Below are 19791 nucleotides of genomic sequence, written 5' to 3'. Positions count from 1 at the left end.
GACTTACACGAACCACTGGTTACATTAATCCACTGCAGAAAGGATTCCAATAATAGGATGGGAAGTGATCTCTTTGGTAAGGAATGACAGATTATGACACAACTTCCGAAAGATCTTTTTTTCCCTCCTCTCCCTCTGTATCGACTTTCCATTTTTTTATTTTTTTTTTATTCCTCCATTCCTCCTGTTCTTTCCTGTCGGACCTCAATCCCGATTTACGCTTAAATGCACGTACAAAATAAGAGGGAGGAGGATTATATTAAACTACTATCTCCAGCTCGTTATTCCTTTGCAAAAGAAGAAGCGTTTCAGGAGAATTTACTGTTTATTCTGTACGATATGCTGAATGATAAAGAACTTTTTTCCAGATAATTTAGTCACTATTTTTAATAGTCAAGAGAAAATAATCTTTATTTTCTATTTTTTTTAACAAATTTCGTAAAAAGAAGGAACATTTAAAAAAACAAATTCTACAGTTTCAGTTAACTGAATTTAATGCAATTGAATTAAAGCGAATGTAAGATTTAAAAGCACAAAAGTCGGATGTGGTTATATTGAGCTAAACTCAATTTTTTTTCCTTATTAACTTATCTAATGAACTTCAGGTAACAAAACCAAGCAGTGCTCAAAACTGCATCTGACGCATTAAAAAAAATTGTGTAAGAACAAAATAAATATACAAGAAAGGAGACCACGGCATCTTGGGATCATGAAAAGCATATTTATCAAAAGAAATTTCACTCCCTTCGAAGTAATACGATATAATTTAAGTACAGTTTTTATTTTTAATTTTATTTTTATATATAATTTTCTACCAAAACCCCGTTACTATTAATTATAAGAGATCGTGTGTATTTTATCCAAGTGAAATTCCTCTAACTAATGTAGTTTACGGCATGCAGATAACATTAATCTTTAATAACCGAAAGACTTAACATGGAACCATCGACAAATCTTTATCCAGCGAAATCTCAAAAAATATAAGGTATGCATCCCTTTTTCTTGCTTTTAAAATTTTATTCTATTTTATAACCGTCGTTGAACAGCCGACCCAATCTTTTGAGTTTAGGGCTACTAATGTTCAACTCCGTAACCTTTGTAATTTTGAACCCAATCCAGAAGACAAGGGAACTCCTGGATCAAGTAATGGGAGAAATTTTTCTTCTTGGAGAACTTTTTGACGGAACTAATCCACATTTGCATTACATGGAGGCATTACATACACGTCTACTACTAAGGACATTTCATGTCAGCACTGTGGTCGGTGCAAGCCGGATGCGAATTCGTATCAACCAGTCATCACTGGGATTCGAACCCGATTCACCTCCCCTGAGCCAATTAATCTTAACTAATGAGAGTTAAATATCCACATATTTTGTTAAGCATTAAATTATGCACTTTTTCAAGATCTTTATATTATTATATGCCAAATAAAAAATTGATTTTCTGATTAAAAAAAATTTTGCTAAGATTTTTTTTCTAGTAGAAAATATTCTACTAGACTATATACTACGGAAGTGAGCTAAAAGAAAAGTTATATTTTTTTGTTTAAATAGATATTTCAATTAACCAATAATTTAAGCAGCATTGGCGTAAGTATTCGTTTTTTTTTGCTGATTGAAAAAGAGAGAGAAAGAAGACAAACGTGATTTTTAACAATGAAAAATAAAGAGCGATTCAAGATAAATTTCTCCAATTACAGTAACCAACTCAGCTCTCTTAACCGTCAATGTTAGACACAGAAAAATGATACCTAAAAATCCTTATTTAGAATTGACTACATTACCGTTTTTCACCATATTCTGTAACTATTACGATTGTTCACTCTTTTATTTAGTTAAAAACTGATGTTTTCTCTAGATATAGTAATATATCTAGTATGATATACATCTGGATGAAACGAATCAATGAAAAGTCAAATTACAGAAAGTTATTCATAAGAAACATAGTAATTAAATGGGTGGAGCAGTTTTTAAATTAAGCTCCAAACAGTGTTGGAACAACAGTCCAACAAATGAGTTTTTAGATTGATAAAAAATTTAAAAATAAAAAAACAACCTATAATTTGTTGTAGAACAGACATTGTTTTTGCTTAGATTCTGAAATATTTTTCCTTTTAACCACAACCTGAGTGAATTTCAATCAAAACATGGTTAAAAACTCAAACAGGCCTACTCACTGATCAGACAAATACTTCTAGTGATGGGTTGATTAAGAATAATATTGAATGCAAATTTTTGGCTTAAAAATTTCAAGGAGAATTTCTATATTGCACGTAAAAAAAACTGAATAATTTATTGAATGAAATAAAAATGATCGTTCTTATTGAATAAGCAATTCAGTTGAATCAATTTTCAATGAAACTGATCTTGTTTTGAACTGATCAATCTTATTTTCCTTCAAATCATGAATTAAAGATTTGTAAGTCAACTTAAATTGTTAACTGAGATTAACAATTAGAAAATATATACATAACATTAACATATTAAAGTTAACAAATTGAGAAACAACTAATAAATTAACAGAGAAGATACAATCAAAACAAATAATTAAAGAAAACCTACCAAACCTAGTTGAAACAAAAGAAAAGAACTTTTTAGGGAAGAGATGTAAATATGAGGTTTAACTGATAATTTATAAAAGTTATCATATTGGATTTTTAAAACACTGAAGTGAACGTTTTTATAGCATTGGATAAAATTAGAAAATTTTCATTGAGCCTATGAGCTAGTTACCTTTGATGCCTTAAAATAGATTATTTTTGTTACATAAATTAAAAGAAGCCGCTTAAAAAATAATCCATAGGAAAGAGCAATTAATATAATGGTATTGTTATTCCAACTGTGAAAAGAGTCGAAAATTAAAAACAATATTCTTTTAGTCAAAAGTTCAGCAGCTCCTTCACGCCGTTTTCTACGTTTGAAAAGGAAAAAGCATTCTAAAATGCTTGGCTATTTTGTAAAGTAGTTTAGCTATACTATACGCATTGTAAAAAGAATGGGCGTCACAAGGTTAAGCGATTTTCCCACTCTCCACACTTTCACTTTCTTCGTTGCCATGGTGACGGAAAACCTTACCTTTCTCTTAACTTTCGGTAACACGTGGCAATTTACTGGCGAAAGGATAAACCAAGATTTGCAAATACCATGTAATACATGAACATGCAACTAAACAATATTTAACCATGGTTAAAGAGAGGGAAAATTGTGGATAGTGGGAGAAATCACGTAATATTGAAACATCTATTTAGAAAAAGTGTACTTTGTGTCATGAAAAAAATGGTAATAACATTCGATGTAATATAAGGTAATTTAAAACAGGAATAATATATAAATGTATTTTATTTTTAACACAAATCAAACCGATACAAAACAAAAATAATAAACTCCTGTATGAACATAATTTTTATTCAAGCACAGGAACATAATCACAATTTTTTTCATCACCTTTAAATACCTCTATCAAATGATTCTTAAAAGTTGTGTGTCATTAAGAAAATTTTACTCTATTTTCAAGCTTATAATTTAAAAGTTATAAATTTACAACTTTTTATTTCAATTTCAAAATTTAATGTATTTTAACAATAAACAGGTACACAAACCTATTCATTTTATAAAAACAAGCATCTTGCACTCATGTTTTTTTAAAGAGTACTGATGTTTTATCTTTAACCTTGGAAATACAGGGCAGTCAGATATTAAACATTAACCTTGTCGCACCCCCAATCCAATTCATTCCAAAAAATCACGATGTACCATAGTAGGTAAAAAGTAACTCATAAACAAACGCAATCGACAATCATGTGATATTATTTGTAAAAATTTCATTATAAACCAGATGAATAATCTCTTACGAGCACTTAAATAATTGTAAAAATCTTCAATTAAAAAAGATTTATTTAAGGTTTAGTGGATTACCGTCTTACACTTAAATTTCAAAAATTCTATGCATTGCACCAATTATAATAGAATTAGTATGATTTTTTTGCGCAGGAGACAAAGAATTTTATACCGGGCTCAACACTTAGTCAAAATCAAAAGTCTGTTTAAAAGTTTTTAAAGTTTTCAGTGTCTTTAAGATACTCAACAAGGTTTCTATGTGGATTGTCTCCAATTAAGTTCGATTATTCAGGATATTCACTGTTAAAATATCGATCGTCTCTTAATTTTAAAATTGGAACACTGAGTTAAGATGTGCTTTATAGTTAATGGTTCTCTGCAACTGGGGAAAACAGTTGCTGGTTCGTTAAGTAAGAGTGATGACTATGAGAATACTTAATAAACAGATTACGTATAGGTCATATACTTACGTATATGACCTATACGTAATCTGTTTATTAAGTATAAAAGAAAATTCCGGTAGAGAATAGTTGTGATAAAATACAAATAATTAGACAAGGGAAAAAACTGCCAAATAAATAGGAATCATGCATCGATTTAAAGAAATCAACCTTGACAAATTTAAGTTCAAAATAAAATCGATTAAACATTTGGGAAAATCTCCAAAAAAGCAAAATAAAAACATAAAGTAGATTCTATTTTTAAATGTATTTAATTTCCATAATTAGCAGGGTAAAGGGTGAAGGAAGTATGAAATGCAAACAAATATTTTAAAAGACAGATTTTCAAGAAATTAAAATATGGGTAAAAATCAAAGTAGGTAATATCATCACATTACATATTTGACAGTACAAGCAATGTTAATAATCAAGCTTCTACAGTGATTATCTCGGTGTTTTATATTAGAGTCCTCTCATATCTTCTCTACATTAAAAATAAAAAAATATAAGTTAACTTTTTACTAAAATGTTGCAGACATCCTTCCTCCTCGCATTTATTGCACTAATTATTTTGTAAATAATTGTAACTATATACAAGCACAAATAAGTAGAAATCCATTTTAAATAAAAATAAACTAACAGCAACCAAATTATAATACCAGTCGTATAAATATAAAAACTTCAGCAATGGAAAAAACGATCGAAAATAAATATAAAACATTCAACGTATCTTATATATATTTATACAAGTTCAAAAATAAATAATTTCACTCTAAGAGGAATGATATGATTTCACAAGACACTTAAATTGAATTACTTTAAGCAAAGGCTCTTAAAATGTGATCGCAGACCCCTGGGAGGCCAGTGCAGGGAATCCAAGACAGAACTTTGACATTAACTATAAATAAAGCCCTTCAATATTTAATTCTGCTCAGCACAAAATATCCACACAAAAAAATTTTTATTTGGTACAGTTATGAATGAAATCAAAGTATAGAAACAAACACAATGTAGAAACGGACCTCAGAGCAAAACTTTCAAACATGTAGCCCAACAAAACGGCTCTGGTTACAAGAAAAAAAAACTGCAATTTATTTTGAAACTTTTTTTATTATTTTTTATAGAATGTTACGCTTTTATTTTTTTTTTTAATAATAGTAGTAGTAGTAGTTCATTTACGTCGCACTAGAGCTGCACAATGGGCTATTGGCGGCGGTCTGGGAAACATCCCTGAGGATGATCTGAAGACATGCCATCACAATTTTGATCCTCTGCAGAGGGGATGGCACCTCCGCTTCGGTAGCCCGATGACCTGCACGCGAAGTCGAGCACTTTACGGTAGAACAGTTTAACGCGGACCAATATCGCACACCCTCGATCCCTACGCAGACTGATCCAAGTGGTCACTCACCCGCACACTAACCGCAGCCAGTGATGCTCGACTTCTGTGATCTGCTGGGAACAGTGTCTTAACGATCAGTCCGTTGCGGGACCTTTTTAAATAATAAAAAATATACAAATGTAAATATGCAAGAACAAAAATAAAGAAACAGAAATCCAGTTGTACCAATATTTCTTATTTAGTCCGTTGAGATTAAAATCAAAAAGTTAATCTCAAGAACGAGGTAGCCCTGTCTAGTGTTGGGACGTTCATTTTTTCCACCAATTATTAAAAAAATATGTTATACAGTAAGGGATACGCACACCACAAAACTTTAAGAGCCCTTGCTTAAAGCATTGAATAAATTAGTTTAAAATCACTTTTTTTTATCTTTACAGTAATGTTTTCGTTTATTTATTTATTATCAGCTTCAGATGACCATTTGGTGTGATGTGCGGATACCATATGGTACTTTAAAGTGTCTTTTCGGCTAAATCGAGAGTAACACAACCAACATTCATGAGAAAAATTGAAATGGCCTTTCTTGTGTCGATTACGAGTGCCTGGCTGTTTATATATCTTTCCGCAAATATCACAAGGGTAACGCTTACCAGAGCTTCGACCTGCAAAAAAGTTTTTCACATTTAACTATCAGGTTTTTATAGATACACTAATTAGCATTTTTTTCTGTAATAATTTTGTAAATCCTTACTTATTTAAAAATTAAATTTTATATAATCAGTTTCAATATCATTTAAATTTTATGCTATTAACTGCACATATCCTCTTTTCCTTAAAGATTTTCTCAATCCCAAACGTCTTCTTCGATTTCTGATGCTTATTGCAACAAAAACTAATTTTTGACATCGAAGGACTATCCTGGTTTAAATAAAATAATATCTTCATTTTTTTTTTTTTGTATTAAAATTTTTAAACTATACAGTTCTTGTTAAAAGTCTGAGCACACCCCTGTTCTTCCAGAAATGTCAGAAGACACTGTATCAATGCTAAATGATGTTTATTTGTTTCGTTTAAAAAATAAACAAGATTGTTCATGCACCTAAAATGCATACTTTGTTTAGATTTATACAGTATTATTGAGGAAGTTTTCATTCATCTAGGAGCCCTCAATGTAGTCCTGATAAGAGCTCCGTTTGAGGAATTCGTTTTATTTGATTGATTCAACCTCCTAAGGTTGACAATGCATGTGACTGCAGCAACTTTTAAAAACCTTCCATAAGTCTTCTGTGTTTATTGGCCCACAAGAGTTTGAAAAGTTAAGGAGAATGTGGTGGTTACTTTAATTGGAACCTAAAAGTAGTTGAAATATAGTTTATACGGTCTAGAGGACCTTTTTCTAGAGAGCTTTTAACGAGTTTTATTTATTTATTTTTTGCACAGGTGCATTTTTTTTAATGTTTACAGTTCAAAGAAGTAGTTTCTTTACCGCAATTCTACTTGCGAAAACCAGCAATACTACCCTATCTTTTGTTTGGAAATATTTGGAAAAACGTGTGTGCGCAGCTTTTGACAAGAACTGTATATTTTATAAAATAAACACACATTTATATAAATATTTGCTGCAGTTTGAGTGCACATGTAACCGCAAATAGCCGAAATCTGTTTCTAGTAATTACAAGTAAAAATGTCTACAAATATTCTTAATTTCTATATTGCTTATAAAAAAGCAAAATTAAATTTTATTTCGGCTATTAACTGAAACTTTCCATGAGAACAAGTTCTTACTACACCTTTACCCTTCAGACTTAAAAGTTTCTTCTAATAATAAAACATGATTCAGATGGAAATTTAAGAAAATATGGTAAATGGTCCAAGGGGCTAATAACTAGAAGATTTCCCCAGTTCGTACACATTTTACCGGATATTTTCTCGAGACCTTATTAAATTTTTTAAAAAAATACATATAAATTCATAAAACAAAATAAATTTTACAGATACATACAATACTAAAATATTTGTAAGCTGAGTAAATTATTAATATTGTGCTATCGAAAATTTAGTGTTACGTTTTTATTAACAGGTTAATTCGCCATTAGTAGAGCATTAGATTAAATATTAAAAGTAAAAAAAATGCCTTCAAAAAGAAATTCAATTAAAACTTTCAGATTATATAAATTCAAAACCTGTGAAAAAGAAATGCAGAACAATTTTGTGTCGAAAACACAAATCAAAACAAAACATCAAACCGAAACTACCAATCAGCAAAACATTTTAACACTCGATCAACAGTGATTGGTCTCTGTTTTAAGGTTATTTCACGAGTCCGAGTCAGATTTTATTGCTCTTCGAACAAGGGACCATAATCAGTCTTGATACTTGCGTTTGGTGACAACATTATTTATCATATTGCGAAATAAATGAAATTATTACATTATTAGTCACCATTATAATGTTTTGAATAGTATAACAATATTTTTCGTTCACTTACACAAATTAGTGAGACACTTTTTATGCACTTACTTAAGCATTACAAGTCCTTGAATCCTTTGATGCAATTAAACGCCTGACTATGATAATTCGCCTATTTTATTGGTTTCAGGATCATTTATTTAGCAGGAAATCAAATGCCATTCTTAATAGGAAAACAAGCGTATTTTTTTTTTGTTTTTCTTTTTACACTTACAGAAATTAAGGACGCACTTACACATGAGAAATCCTTGGGTAGTCATTTATTGAGACAAAGCAGCATGTCATAAAGGAATTTGCTTATCCATCTTCTCTTATCAATGACGAAAAGATTTTGCCTGGAAATACCAAAGTCTGAAATGGTGTATAAATTATTTTAATACCACTTTTCGTACCTAACTGACGCATGTCATAATCAGTTATAAATAAAATCATAACTATTATATTTATGAATGCACTTTTAGATTTGTCAACAACTCTGCCATCTGCAGAAGAGTGCATTTTATCACTTAATAATACCCTTTCTTAAACTTGTTGAATTATGGATTGACTTTCTTCGACCCTCGAGAAAATAATCTCAATTATACAATTTCAGCCAAAAGTCTTGATCAAAATTAGCATCTAAAAAAACACAGCATTTAAAGCACAGTTTACATTCTATTATTTCTTATTTTCTTTCTTTATTCATGCTCAGCTGGTGTTTACTCTTCATAATGAGTTTCCACCATATCAATAACATTATTGAGAACTTTATTCAAATCTTCAACAATAACATGAGAAAAATGTCAGAATGAGAAGTAATAACATGCCAAAGCAAAAACTATGTAGGTAATTCAACTCTAGTCTTGATACCAAATATATCCTTGCACGGACATGGATGGAATTTACTTTATGCTAGAATGAAACCCACTTTTTCATAAAGTGGATAAATGGAAGCCATTTCTTGTTATCTTGATTTGTTCGTTCAACTAAGCCTTGACTTCGACTGTAGCCTGGCCTATCATAGACAATTAATCATTAAGTTTCAAATTCAATTAAAACATAATCGACAAGGTCTCGACCGTTATCACTGCGTATTATGCACAGCGCATTAAATGCCATAAATGTTTTAGTTTATGAGCCATTTCTTTATTACTCAGATATTAAAATTCTTGATAAAAAAAAACTTGTTCAACTAATTTTGATAAATCCTGATGAAATTGTATATTCCATCTGCTTGGTTTTCACTGGCACTTTAAATCATTCTGTAAAGTTGGTTTAGAAGCTAATCATCTTTTTTTTCTTAGATCTTCTACTGTTGCAGATGTCGCACAATGACAAGAACAAATTAATCATTTTCGTAGTAATATTTGCATAGATTTTACCAGTTTCCATTCGTAGTCTATCACGGCCTCCATGTCCAATAGCAATGTGGGCTTTTTCGATTTCATCAAAAATTTCCTCAACTGGCAAATAATAGAGTATTTCCTCATTCTTGGATTTAGCAATTATTCGCTGTGCCCCACCCACCTCTATGATATCAAAACGATTTAAACGCCGATACTGCAATGAAGTTTTTTTCGAGGCCAGTTTAGCATCTTTAATTTCTTGAAGTAATATTTCATATTCTTCTCTGTTCATAACAGTGTATTTACATGATTTTGAATCTTCGCTATTTAGTAATTCATGCAGAAACCTCTGTTTCCCCAATGTCAATGAAGTATTGATTTCGAGATGAAAAACTAAAAGAAAGAAGAAGAAAAAACAATACTCAAAGAGTTATTTTTAAAAAAACGCACATATCAAATTAACTTACAATAACTTTAGTTGGTACTGTGCCATTAAAGGTCATGAAAAATCTCAAAATCGTGAGGCGCGAATTCGGCACCACATAAGCAGCCTTTCATCGTAATGGTCACTATAGAGAATACCTAGGGCAATGGCACTTTTAAAAAATTTAGTGTTGGGTATACACAAAAATTTAGTGTTGGGTATACAGGATAGTGACTCTTAACCTTAAAAAAAAACATTAGTTTAGGGTATAAGAGGCAGTGGCACTTAACCTTAAAAAAACATCAGTACAGGGTATATCGGGCAGTGGCACTTAGCCTTAAAAAAAAACGTTGTTGTAGAGCAAATCGATCAATGGCAATCACATCCTTTGATCAATCAATTATTAAAAATAATATACAGTAATTCTTATTAATTGATTATGTTTGAAGTTCGATTTGGCAAAAAAAAATAATCATCACCTAGGGCTCCTTTAACGAAAGAGTAGTTTTTAGTCTAAAAAATGCAGACATGCTTTCCTGACACCTTATTGTCTAGGTTAGTTTTTTTCAAAACTTAAAAATAAATGAAACCATCTATATATTTTAGGCGAAATTATCTAATCTGGCAACAATAAGCCATTACCTAACATTGTCGCAGAATGAGAAAGGGTAACAAATTTCAGTATGTATCGCTCATTAATCTGTGTTAACAATTTATTGATAAACGTGTAGTAAGAATATGTTTTAACTAAAATGTGCAGTAAATAGCAGAAACAAAATTTTAACCCAGATTTCTCCTCAGAAATTAAAAAGAAATCATGAATGCTCGTAGATATTTTACATTTTTACCAGTAATTTCATGTCAAAACTCCTTTAGCCATTTATGTAAACATACATAAGAAACTGCATACATATTAAATTATTGTTCTAAGCACTTCAAGAATTTAGGTTCCCTTTTAAAATGTTTTTTAAAAGATATAATGAAATCGAAAACCTTTAAACTGCCAATTACTTACTTAAAATCAGCTGCTATATATCATAAAAATGATGAAAGTTATAAATTTAAAATTATATCTACTTTACTAAAAACAAAAAAGAACATAGAAATTTTAAGTAAAACTATTTTGTTTGCACTGTTAGGAATAAAAATTTTTTCATACTTTATTAATATAGTGCAAAATTTGTTGAATGTTTAGTAGTTAGTATCCATATTATTTTTAAAAAAATTTAACATTATTGAACAGTATAGAACCAATACCAGTTTGATGTGATATAGTAGTTTATAAACTTCAGTAAGATTAAAGTAAATGCCTTTTAAAAATATATAAAACACAGATTTAAAGAGAAAGAAAAAAATTGATCATTGACTAAATAAATATTAGACTAAATCAAATTATATTAGATAAATACAAACAATGAAAACATTTTGATATCTAAATTACAAAAATAGAGTATGTTAAACATTTTAAATAATAATTAAAATCAAAATAGCGTCTAAGGATAGATTAAAATCGTCTAAGGATAGATTAAGGATATATATATATATTTATTTGTTTTTGGTTTAAAACTTACAAGTAATAATAATAATAATTGCACCTCGAAAAATTTTTGAAAGAAAATGGCTTTACAATAGACTAAAGGATTTGAATAAACAAAAGCATATAAAAAAATGCAATAAATATATTATGTAAAGTTGTTAAAAAAAATTTATTTTTAAGAACCTAAAAAAGGTACTACAATAATCTACACAGTTAAACCTTACAAAGAAAAGGTCTAACACATGCTTAAAAATGCAAATATAGACTGTAACTTACAATGTAGCTACTAAAAATCAAACAATTGTTAAAAAATTTTTAAAAGAAAACGAATTTAAAAACAAATAAATAAAATAAAAAACAATTGTATAAAACTATGTGTATTTTAAACTAATAAAAGCATAAAAAAGTTTATAAGATATAATGTACAGTTAAATAAAGAAAAATGTTTTTAGGACCTCAAAAAGTATAAAGATAATCAAAAAATTAGCCCACAAATTAATCTTATACATATTAAAAAGTACTGAAAAACAATACTTGTTATTCATACTTATTATACTATTATACTTGTTATTTTAAAATACAAATGTTAAAACGCATATTGAAAGTACAACATTAATAAACCCAAAAGTAAAATTTTTTAAACATAAGGAGTTTTTTTTAAGAAAAACTGCAATAAAATTAATCTTTAAAAGCATATTTTCAGCATAATAAACTACATATTTTAAAACAACAAGATTTTATAAAAAAAATATTATGCAAATTTAATATGAAACAAAATTTCATTATTTTTTTAAAAAAAAAGTATTAGGATAATCTTTAAAGGTAAGCCATACAAAATAAACTAAAAAGCTCACTATGTGCTAAAAAAAAACTGAAATATACAATACATAAAATACAAATAATACAATAATAGTAAAAATACAAATATAACAATATATTAAAATACAATATTACTATATTAAAAATATGAATATTACATTACATATTAAAAATACAAATTTTACATTATGCATTAAAAATACATATATTACAATAATGCAATGCTTAAAAACCAAGCACTATAAAAAGGTGATATAATCTTGATTGACTTTTATCTTAACCAATGTAAGATAAATGAAGTTTCGTAAGAAAAATACAGTAATTATGGCAACTTTGATCTGAAAATAGCAGTATATTTCATTCAGGTCTATGTATTTAAAATCAAAGTGTTTTGGGAGAAAAAAAATTAAACCGTGTAATAAAATTTTTAATAGTGTTTACAATCAGAGAGAAGTAGGCATGTTCCCATATCTGCTTCTGTACTCTCCAACTGCATTCACCACGCTCGTATAACATTACCCAGTTCTCTCATTTAAATTTTATATACAGTGGTTACAAATTATACCTTCTGAATTCATCTCATTTAGTGAGCTTTTTATTTCTCTTACTTTCTTGTCACTAAGACCTGGAAATTATTTTGGTGAAGGTACCAATATGATCATCTTCCCAAATTGTCATACAATTTAGGCATTTTAAGAAATCAGTTGGGAAGTATATTTCCTATATTTCCGTAAAAGCTGAAATCTTAATTTTTTTTTCAGCTACCATATCTTTTTAAAATTGTTTTTAAACTAAAGAAGAAGAAAATATTAACAGAAATGATAAAATAACATAAGATCTTTAATTACAAAAGAATTGCATAACTTGAAAGAAATAATTCCTGATTGAATGATACCACGGGGATATTTCCGTATCGTGATCGGGCAAACTACAAGATGCCAAATAGATTTTAAACTTGCAATTTTTTTTTAAAAAAAATATGTAGGTGTTTGCCGGGGGGTGGCTACGAGTTATACCTTTCAAGTTGGCCCCTTTTTCTGATGGTTTCTTTTTAAATTTTTCTTTTAGTTTCTCACGGGCTGGTGCCGGGAAGTTGTCAAGACTTGGCAATTATTCTGCCACAGATCACAGTACAAAAGCTTCCCCATGATACCATTAAACAACATAAGAAAACATACGATTTATAAGCACTATAAGTATTAAACATGAATAATAAATCAAATGTAATCCAATGAATATGATGCAAAGCAATAACTAACACAAAAGAAAAATAGTTAAAAATTAAATGAAAAATTCAGCTACAACAAGAAATAAAAAGTGGCGATATTTTTATTTTTTATAAACTAATTTTAATAAGTTTTAACAACAGTGGCTTATTAGCGTCACCCGAAAATGTTCTAGTTTACAAAGACCGTCGGTCATATTTAGGACACTGTTTAATATTATATTTTCAATTCAAATAATTTGTATAAAGCAATAATATGGAAAGAAGTTTAGCTCTTCATAATGGAATTCAGAAAATAGGAAATTAGTTTAACTTAGAATGTAAAATCAAAACAAAATTAATGATTATTTTCCCTAAAAGTAGCTACTCTCAAAACAATGAAGGTTAACAATAAAAAAATACTAATAATAAGGAAAGATCAGAATTAAAATTAAAAGAAATATCAGAAACAAGAATGTTTTGTAGACAAATAAGGATATATTTCAAGAAATGATTTGTTTCAATCATAATTTATTTTAATTGATGATAATGATATTCAATTTTAAATACTTATGTTAAAATGCATAATGTGCTTATAGCTTATATTGACAAGAAAGGGCAATAAATTGGAAGACACCTTTATATTTTTAATTTTCTCATGCGTATTTATATATTTTAGAAAGCTTCTTCTAGTCATATTTTTTTCAATTTTAATCTAATCTTTTTATTAAAAACATATTAACACTACATTACTTTTAACCGCAACAGTGCTTATCTTTCTGCTCTTTATGGTTCAAGTAAATAATCCGATTCAATTGAATCAACTTTTTAGATTTTTTTCGCATATATTTTTATTGCATTGCCTACTTTATGAACGCAAACTTTTCATCGGTCCGAACTGTCTCTACCTTACTAAGTTTCATAAGTATTGTTTACTTACAAGATTTCAAGAAACTATTATTACAAATTGAAATAATTACTCGCTGAACTGCATGAAATAAAATATTTATTTCTAGTTAGCAAGATCTTAAAATTAAATTCTACCAGATAATGGATGATTTTAAAAAAGTCAAAGAAACTTATAGTCAAAAATTCAAAGTACTTAATACTACGCATGTTAAATATTTTCTAACCAAGAGAATGAAATAGCATATTTAAAAAAAATCATTACATTTTTTTTTTGTTGACATATTTATAAACATATTCTGCAGTACCATATTCCGCTGTATTCTGTTTTGCTCGTTATTAATATTTTTTTATAGGGATATGGGATATGCTTTGTAATGAATCACTTAAAAATTCATTTTTCCGTTTTTCTAAAATTGGATTTTGGCGTAAATATTTTTTCCTTTTGACACATTAATACCTTTTATTTATTTAAAACGTTATCAGTATTATTTGTTACATAATATAATTACAAATAACAACAGTAATTCTTGTATTTTAACAAGTTTTCAGTCAAATTTTTTTTTTTTACAATAAATTAAAATATGGCACCATATGTAAAATGGAAAGATTTCTGTATCGTCATCTACGTTAAAATAATCGCCGATTCTTGGCAACTTCAGTGCAGTGGCTCATGCTAAACTAAAAGGAAAACGTGACAGAATGGGATTAACTTAAAGGGTATAATTCCAAACCTCTATATGTTTTTTTTTTTTAATTGCAAATTTAAAATCCATTTTGCAGCTTAATGATTGCAGTTGGATTAAAAAATCACAATACAAAAATGTCCGCTATGAAATAATTTTAAAAAGATTAGGAAAATGTTACTCATTCATTAAATTTGTCTCTTTAAGTGGGGAAGATTTTCCATCTTGGTCCGTCGCCAATAGCCCATTGCGTAGCTCTAGTGCGACGTAAATGAACAACAACAACCATCTTGGTACCTATGCCAAAAAATCTTCGCATTTTGACAGCAACCTGGTAGTAGAAAACGAATGGGGATACTATCATATTGGTATCTATTTGTGCCAATTAAATTTATCAAGTCACCAAAAAGATTTTAAACATTCAAAAAAATGTAAAAATAAAACAAGTAGAGGTTTAGCGGGAAGGGCTAAGAGTCATACCGTTTGAGTTGGCTTCCTTTTCAGATGTTTTTTTTTTTGCTTATCATTATTATAATTTTAGTTTATCTAGTGATACAGAAATCTTTCAAAAAACAAACTAAAAAAAATTATATCACAGAACGGGACTAACTTGAAAGGTACAACTGATAACACCTTTCTTTGGACAATCAACTGCCTACTTCTTAAAAAAAAAAAATTCTAGTGCAAAAATCCTTGATTTTAGTAGTTGGTAGGGAACAGGTAACAATACAGAAAAGTTGCTTTAATATACTTTTAAATTTTTAAAATATATGAGAGATTTATTGCATATATATTATATTTATATTGATTGAAAGAAAATTTATCATAATCATTAAAAATATGCTAACAGTTTTGTTTTTTTTAATCTTTAATGGCTGCTGTATCAAAAATTTCTATACATAATTATTTAAAACGACGCCCGGCGGCTGAGTGGTAGCACTTCACGCTCGCATGCCACAGGTCCTGGGTTCGATCCTCGGGCTGGGCAAGGTTGACTCAGCCTTTCATCCCTTCAGTGGGTCGATAAATGAGTACCAAGCATGCTTGGGAACTAAACACTGGGTTTTCCACATTTGGCTGACCACCTAACCGGAACATCTGCTTTTGCACCCCAGAGCCCAAGGTCAAGAAAACTGAGATGGGCACAGTAGGCCTTGGCGCTCTACGGGCTGTTGCGCCACTTTAGTTATCTTAAATCTGGTAGATAGAATAAAAGTTGAGCTACATGAATAATAAAATCCTCATTAATAATTCAAACAATTTTCATTTTCAGCTCTAATATCAAATGTATGACTAGAGCACTATTTGCAGAGAATACTGTACTTATACTTTAGTTTTGATGTAAATTTATATCTTGGCATGAATGTATAAAATCTAGCATTCTGTAAAATCATATATTTTATAGAATGTCTTGTCATGGTATAGAATGCTTGTAATTGACTGACAATATAGGAAGTGATTCATATTTTTCACAATATCTCTGCCTTTTATAAAATGATCGTTAAAGTGCCTACCAACATTCCTTACAATGACTATGAACAGTCTATATATAATTCTCATATTTCATACTTTACCTAAAGAGCATTTATCATTCCATAGAATACCTATAATATTACTTAAATTGATAGTAACATGTATAACAATGTAATATGAGTTCAATGTTATTACCTTTTTTTGTATTTATTTTTTTCTTAAAGATTTCAGAATTGAATACTATTTTTCATATATATATATATATATATATATATATATATATATATAAACTAATTTATGTGAATTTTTAGGGCTTTGGATCTTATACAGAATGTATGACTAGAGGATTGTTCACAGGCTTATCTTCTTTTGCACTATGTAAGCATGTCATTTCAACTTAGTATTTTTATAACAAATATATTTGATTTGAAAAAAAAATTTCATTGTTGAACATTTTTTTAAATCTTAATTTTTTTTTGTGAAATTTAATATTTACAACTTTTTAGAATTTTAAAATTTACTACAAATTGGAAAGAATAAGGCTCATTTAACCACTCTTTAATATTTCAGTTTTTTGAGGAAATTTAAAATAAATTTTACTACTTGATAAAATTCCTGAATATGCTTCAGTTATTTCCTATCAATTTTTTAAGGCATAAACCTTAGCTTTCTTTTAAAAGCAATTATATTTCCACGCAGGCCTTATAAACCATCCATAAATTCTTTAATTTTCTTTTTATTTAAAAAAAAATTGAATTTTTGTATATTAAATTTTATTTCTTCACATGCTTATTAGGTAATGAAATTAGAATTTTCCCCTTAAATGGACACTATACCATGGATGAAATGTTTCATTACAAATTTTGTTTAATGTCCATTGGTAATTTAAAATTCAAAAATGAGAGAAAAGTGAGTAACGGTAAATCTAAAATAAACCAAGGAGTTGCAAATGGTGAAAATAATGCTTTCCAAATATCAGAAGGCAAACAAATTATGTCAAGATTACTTCTCCACTGCATAATTCTGCCTTAATTTGTTTTTGAAACTTTATGATTTAATTTAGGTTAACCTGAATTCACTTTTTCTATAGCTACTTTAAATTTCTTTTGTAACTGAAAGAGAATTTGCCATGATGTATTTTTACCAAAGCATAGTATATACGGTTTATTTGTTTCATTGTTAACATGTTTATTAATTAACATATAAGCAAATTTATTAACAAGTTTGATTTTTATTAAAAGCAGCGTAAGCCGTTTTAGCCTTACTAAAATTAGTTGCAATTTTGGTGTTTTTATTCAAAATTTCTAGGCTATGCTTCTTGAAGATATTATTTGATGTGAAAAATTTTTTATATCTGTAATATCACTGTGGATTGGCAACTTTTGTCAGATATTATATTTTGCTTTGAAAAAAAAAAAAAGTTGCAAAACGAGACACTCTATTGCTTAAGTTATTTTATAAGAAATTAGTGCACAAATTTCGATACTTTTCCATTTTGCCAGCAATAAAGTTTCTAATGTAAATTAAACTGTTTTTTTTTCTTTATTACTATTTTTTAAGGGAAGATTTTTTTTGATAAATAAAAATAAATGAACAGATAAATAAAATAGTTGAGTTTACTTACACCAGCAAAAAAAAGTATACAAATTTCTTATTAAAAATATTTTTTAGACTTTGAAAGATGCATTTATACTTCTCACTTGCTGGCATTATTTTAATTACACTTTCAAAAAGAAATCTTAAAAATCACATCTTTTTCTGATCGTTACACGTATTTTCCTATTAAAATACAAAAAATATCAGAAAATTAAGATATGATATATGTTTTAGTACTTTTAACACTTCGTATCATTAATATTTTATTATTATAACGGATCTGCTGCCTCTCAACACTGATATGTCATTTGTCAATTTCATACCTTGCATCAAATTTTGTTAAGGGAGGAAAGGAATTGCATCAATTTCTAAAATATTCTGAGCAAATTAGTCTTCAAAGAGTTTTCTGTAAACTGTCATCAGTCTGTTGAGATAGCTGAAACCTCTCTCACAGGAAGCTGTGTTCACTGGTAGAACAGCACAAACATGTTGTAATCTGGAGCATATTTGGGAATATCGGCGAACATTCTTTACTGTTAAACTTCCGTAGCATCTGAGTCAATGTTAGTGAAGTGATCATAAACTTGAATTTTGCCCACTCTGCTGACACAGCATCCTCTTGTTCATTAAAGAGACTTGGGTTTAAATACATGGAGAGTTTCCTAATCTCCTCTAATTCAAATTTTTCTTTTCAAATTCAAATTTTTTCTTCGGTAGCATCAAAAACACACAGAGTTAACACATCTGTTTATATAGATTGCAGTCTTTCTGTGATGCACATCTTACATATTTAATTAATATCCCTCTTAAATCTGAAACTATTGCTCCCCATTTTTATTATTTGTCAAATGAAAACTCATAAATCTAGAAAAAATATAGTAGTCTGATTCGAAACACAACATTTTTTAAGACAAAACTTACTTGCCAGCTCAAAATATTGGGTTGCCAACGACGAGCTGGCGAGAGGAAATTTCGCACCCTTTTCTACTATCTATGCATAAATATTTATTTTAGAAATTATTTGTATTATATGTAGTTTTTAACATTCCAGCTTTTTCAGCGATGTACTTTACTCAAGTACTTTTGAAGCGTCATCTTCCATATGAGCAAAAATATTTTCTACTCCTGCCATCCATTGCTAGTACAATTATTGCATGGAAAGTTACGTCTGAAAGAGCTAAGTTATGCCAAGATGCTTGGGTTTCCTCTGAAGCACAATATACTAGTTATGACAAAAAGAGATAAAATTGTTTTTATGATGTTAGATTTTTAAGTTATTAAAAGTTTGTGTTTGTCTGCATAATGTTTATTGTGTTCATCATTAAGAATTTAGTTTTAAGTCAATGTTAATCAGTTTGTATATTATTAAAATTTTCAAACCATGTGTGATATTGTTTTCTATCCATTGCTAATTGCAATTATCACAATTCTATAATATTCTCCTTTTTTTAATATTTTTTATTTTTCAAATGTTTTTTTCTTATCTTCTAGTTAATAATTATAGACCTATGTTATTAGATAAATTGACAATGTCACTGAAATGTTTTTAAATTCAACTTTATTTTCAATAGCTGTTACTCTAGTAACAGCTATTGAACTAACCTTTGTCTTCATTTGTAACACCATGATTAAAATTCTGCAATTTATCGGTAAAGCTTGTGGTTAAGTATTTATATTCAAATGTTACAATTGGTAGGTTTGCAAGTTTTAAAATGCAGAGATATTTAATGC

At 28.6% G+C, this 19791-nt stretch overlaps 2 protein-coding genes across 4 annotated transcripts; one reads left to right on the top strand and one right to left on the bottom strand.

Annotated features, from left to right (window-relative positions):
• Window positions 1-3323: 3323 nt before the first annotated feature.
• LOC139425927 (myc-associated zinc finger protein-like) lies at window positions 3324-11959 on the bottom strand. Of its 2 annotated transcripts, none has more exons than XR_011637052.2 (2): window positions 8142-11959; window positions 3324-6283 (listed from the first exon to the last, which is right to left on the bottom strand). XR_011637052.2 is itself a non-coding variant. In XM_087161530.1 (2 exons), the coding sequence occupies exons 1-2, from the start codon at window positions 8348-8350 to the stop codon at window positions 6075-6077; spliced, it is 234 nt and encodes a 77-aa protein (XP_087017656.1). In that variant the 5' UTR covers window positions 8351-11959; the 3' UTR covers window positions 3324-6074. The 2 variants fall into 2 exon arrangements, 1 of the variants encoding a protein (XP_087017656.1); XM_087161530.1 differs by having other exon boundaries at window positions 8326-11959.
• Window positions 11960-14330: 2371 nt separating this feature from the next.
• LOC107455152 (uncharacterized) lies at window positions 14331-19449 on the top strand. 2 transcript variants are annotated; one of them, XM_016072630.4, is made up of 3 exons: window positions 14331-14497; window positions 16776-16842; window positions 19112-19449. In XM_016072630.4, exons 1-3 carry the CDS (start codon window positions 14450-14452, stop codon window positions 19303-19305), a joined length of 309 nt encoding a protein of 102 aa, XP_015928116.1. In that variant the 5' UTR covers window positions 14331-14449; the 3' UTR covers window positions 19306-19449. The 2 variants fall into 2 exon arrangements, with proteins under 2 accessions (XP_015928116.1, XP_087017655.1); XM_087161529.1 differs by lacking the exon at window positions 14331-14497 and adding an exon at window positions 14599-14733.
• The last annotated feature ends 342 nt before the right edge of the window (window positions 19450-19791 follow it).

This window comes from Parasteatoda tepidariorum, chromosome 4 (assembly GCF_982258835.1).
Source record: "Parasteatoda tepidariorum strain Cologne lab strain chromosome 4, Ptep-v5.0, whole genome shotgun sequence".
In the NCBI taxonomy this organism is placed as follows: Eukaryota; Metazoa; Arthropoda; class Arachnida; order Araneae; family Theridiidae; genus Parasteatoda; species Parasteatoda tepidariorum.
This window is presented reverse-complemented; position numbering and strand designations above follow the sequence as displayed.

Coding starts and splice junctions, on each gene's coding strand:
- LOC139425927 (XM_087161530.1), bottom strand. CDS start 8,350: ATGACTACCCAAGGATTTCTCATGT. Junction 6,284..8,325: donor TACCCAAGGATTTCTCATGT/GTAAGTGCGTCC, acceptor ACTTTTTTGCAG/GTCGAAGCTCTGGTAAGCGT.
- LOC107455152 (XM_087161529.1), top strand. CDS start 14,683: ATGAATCACTTAAAAATTCATTTTTCCGTTTTTCTAAAATTGGATTTT. Junction 14,734..16,775: donor TTCTAAAATTGGATTTTGGC/GTAAATATTTTT, acceptor GTGAATTTTTAG/GGCTTTGGATCTTATACAGA. Junction 16,843..19,111: donor CTTATCTTCTTTTGCACTAT/GTAAGCATGTCA, acceptor TTAACATTCCAG/CTTTTTCAGCGATGTACTTT.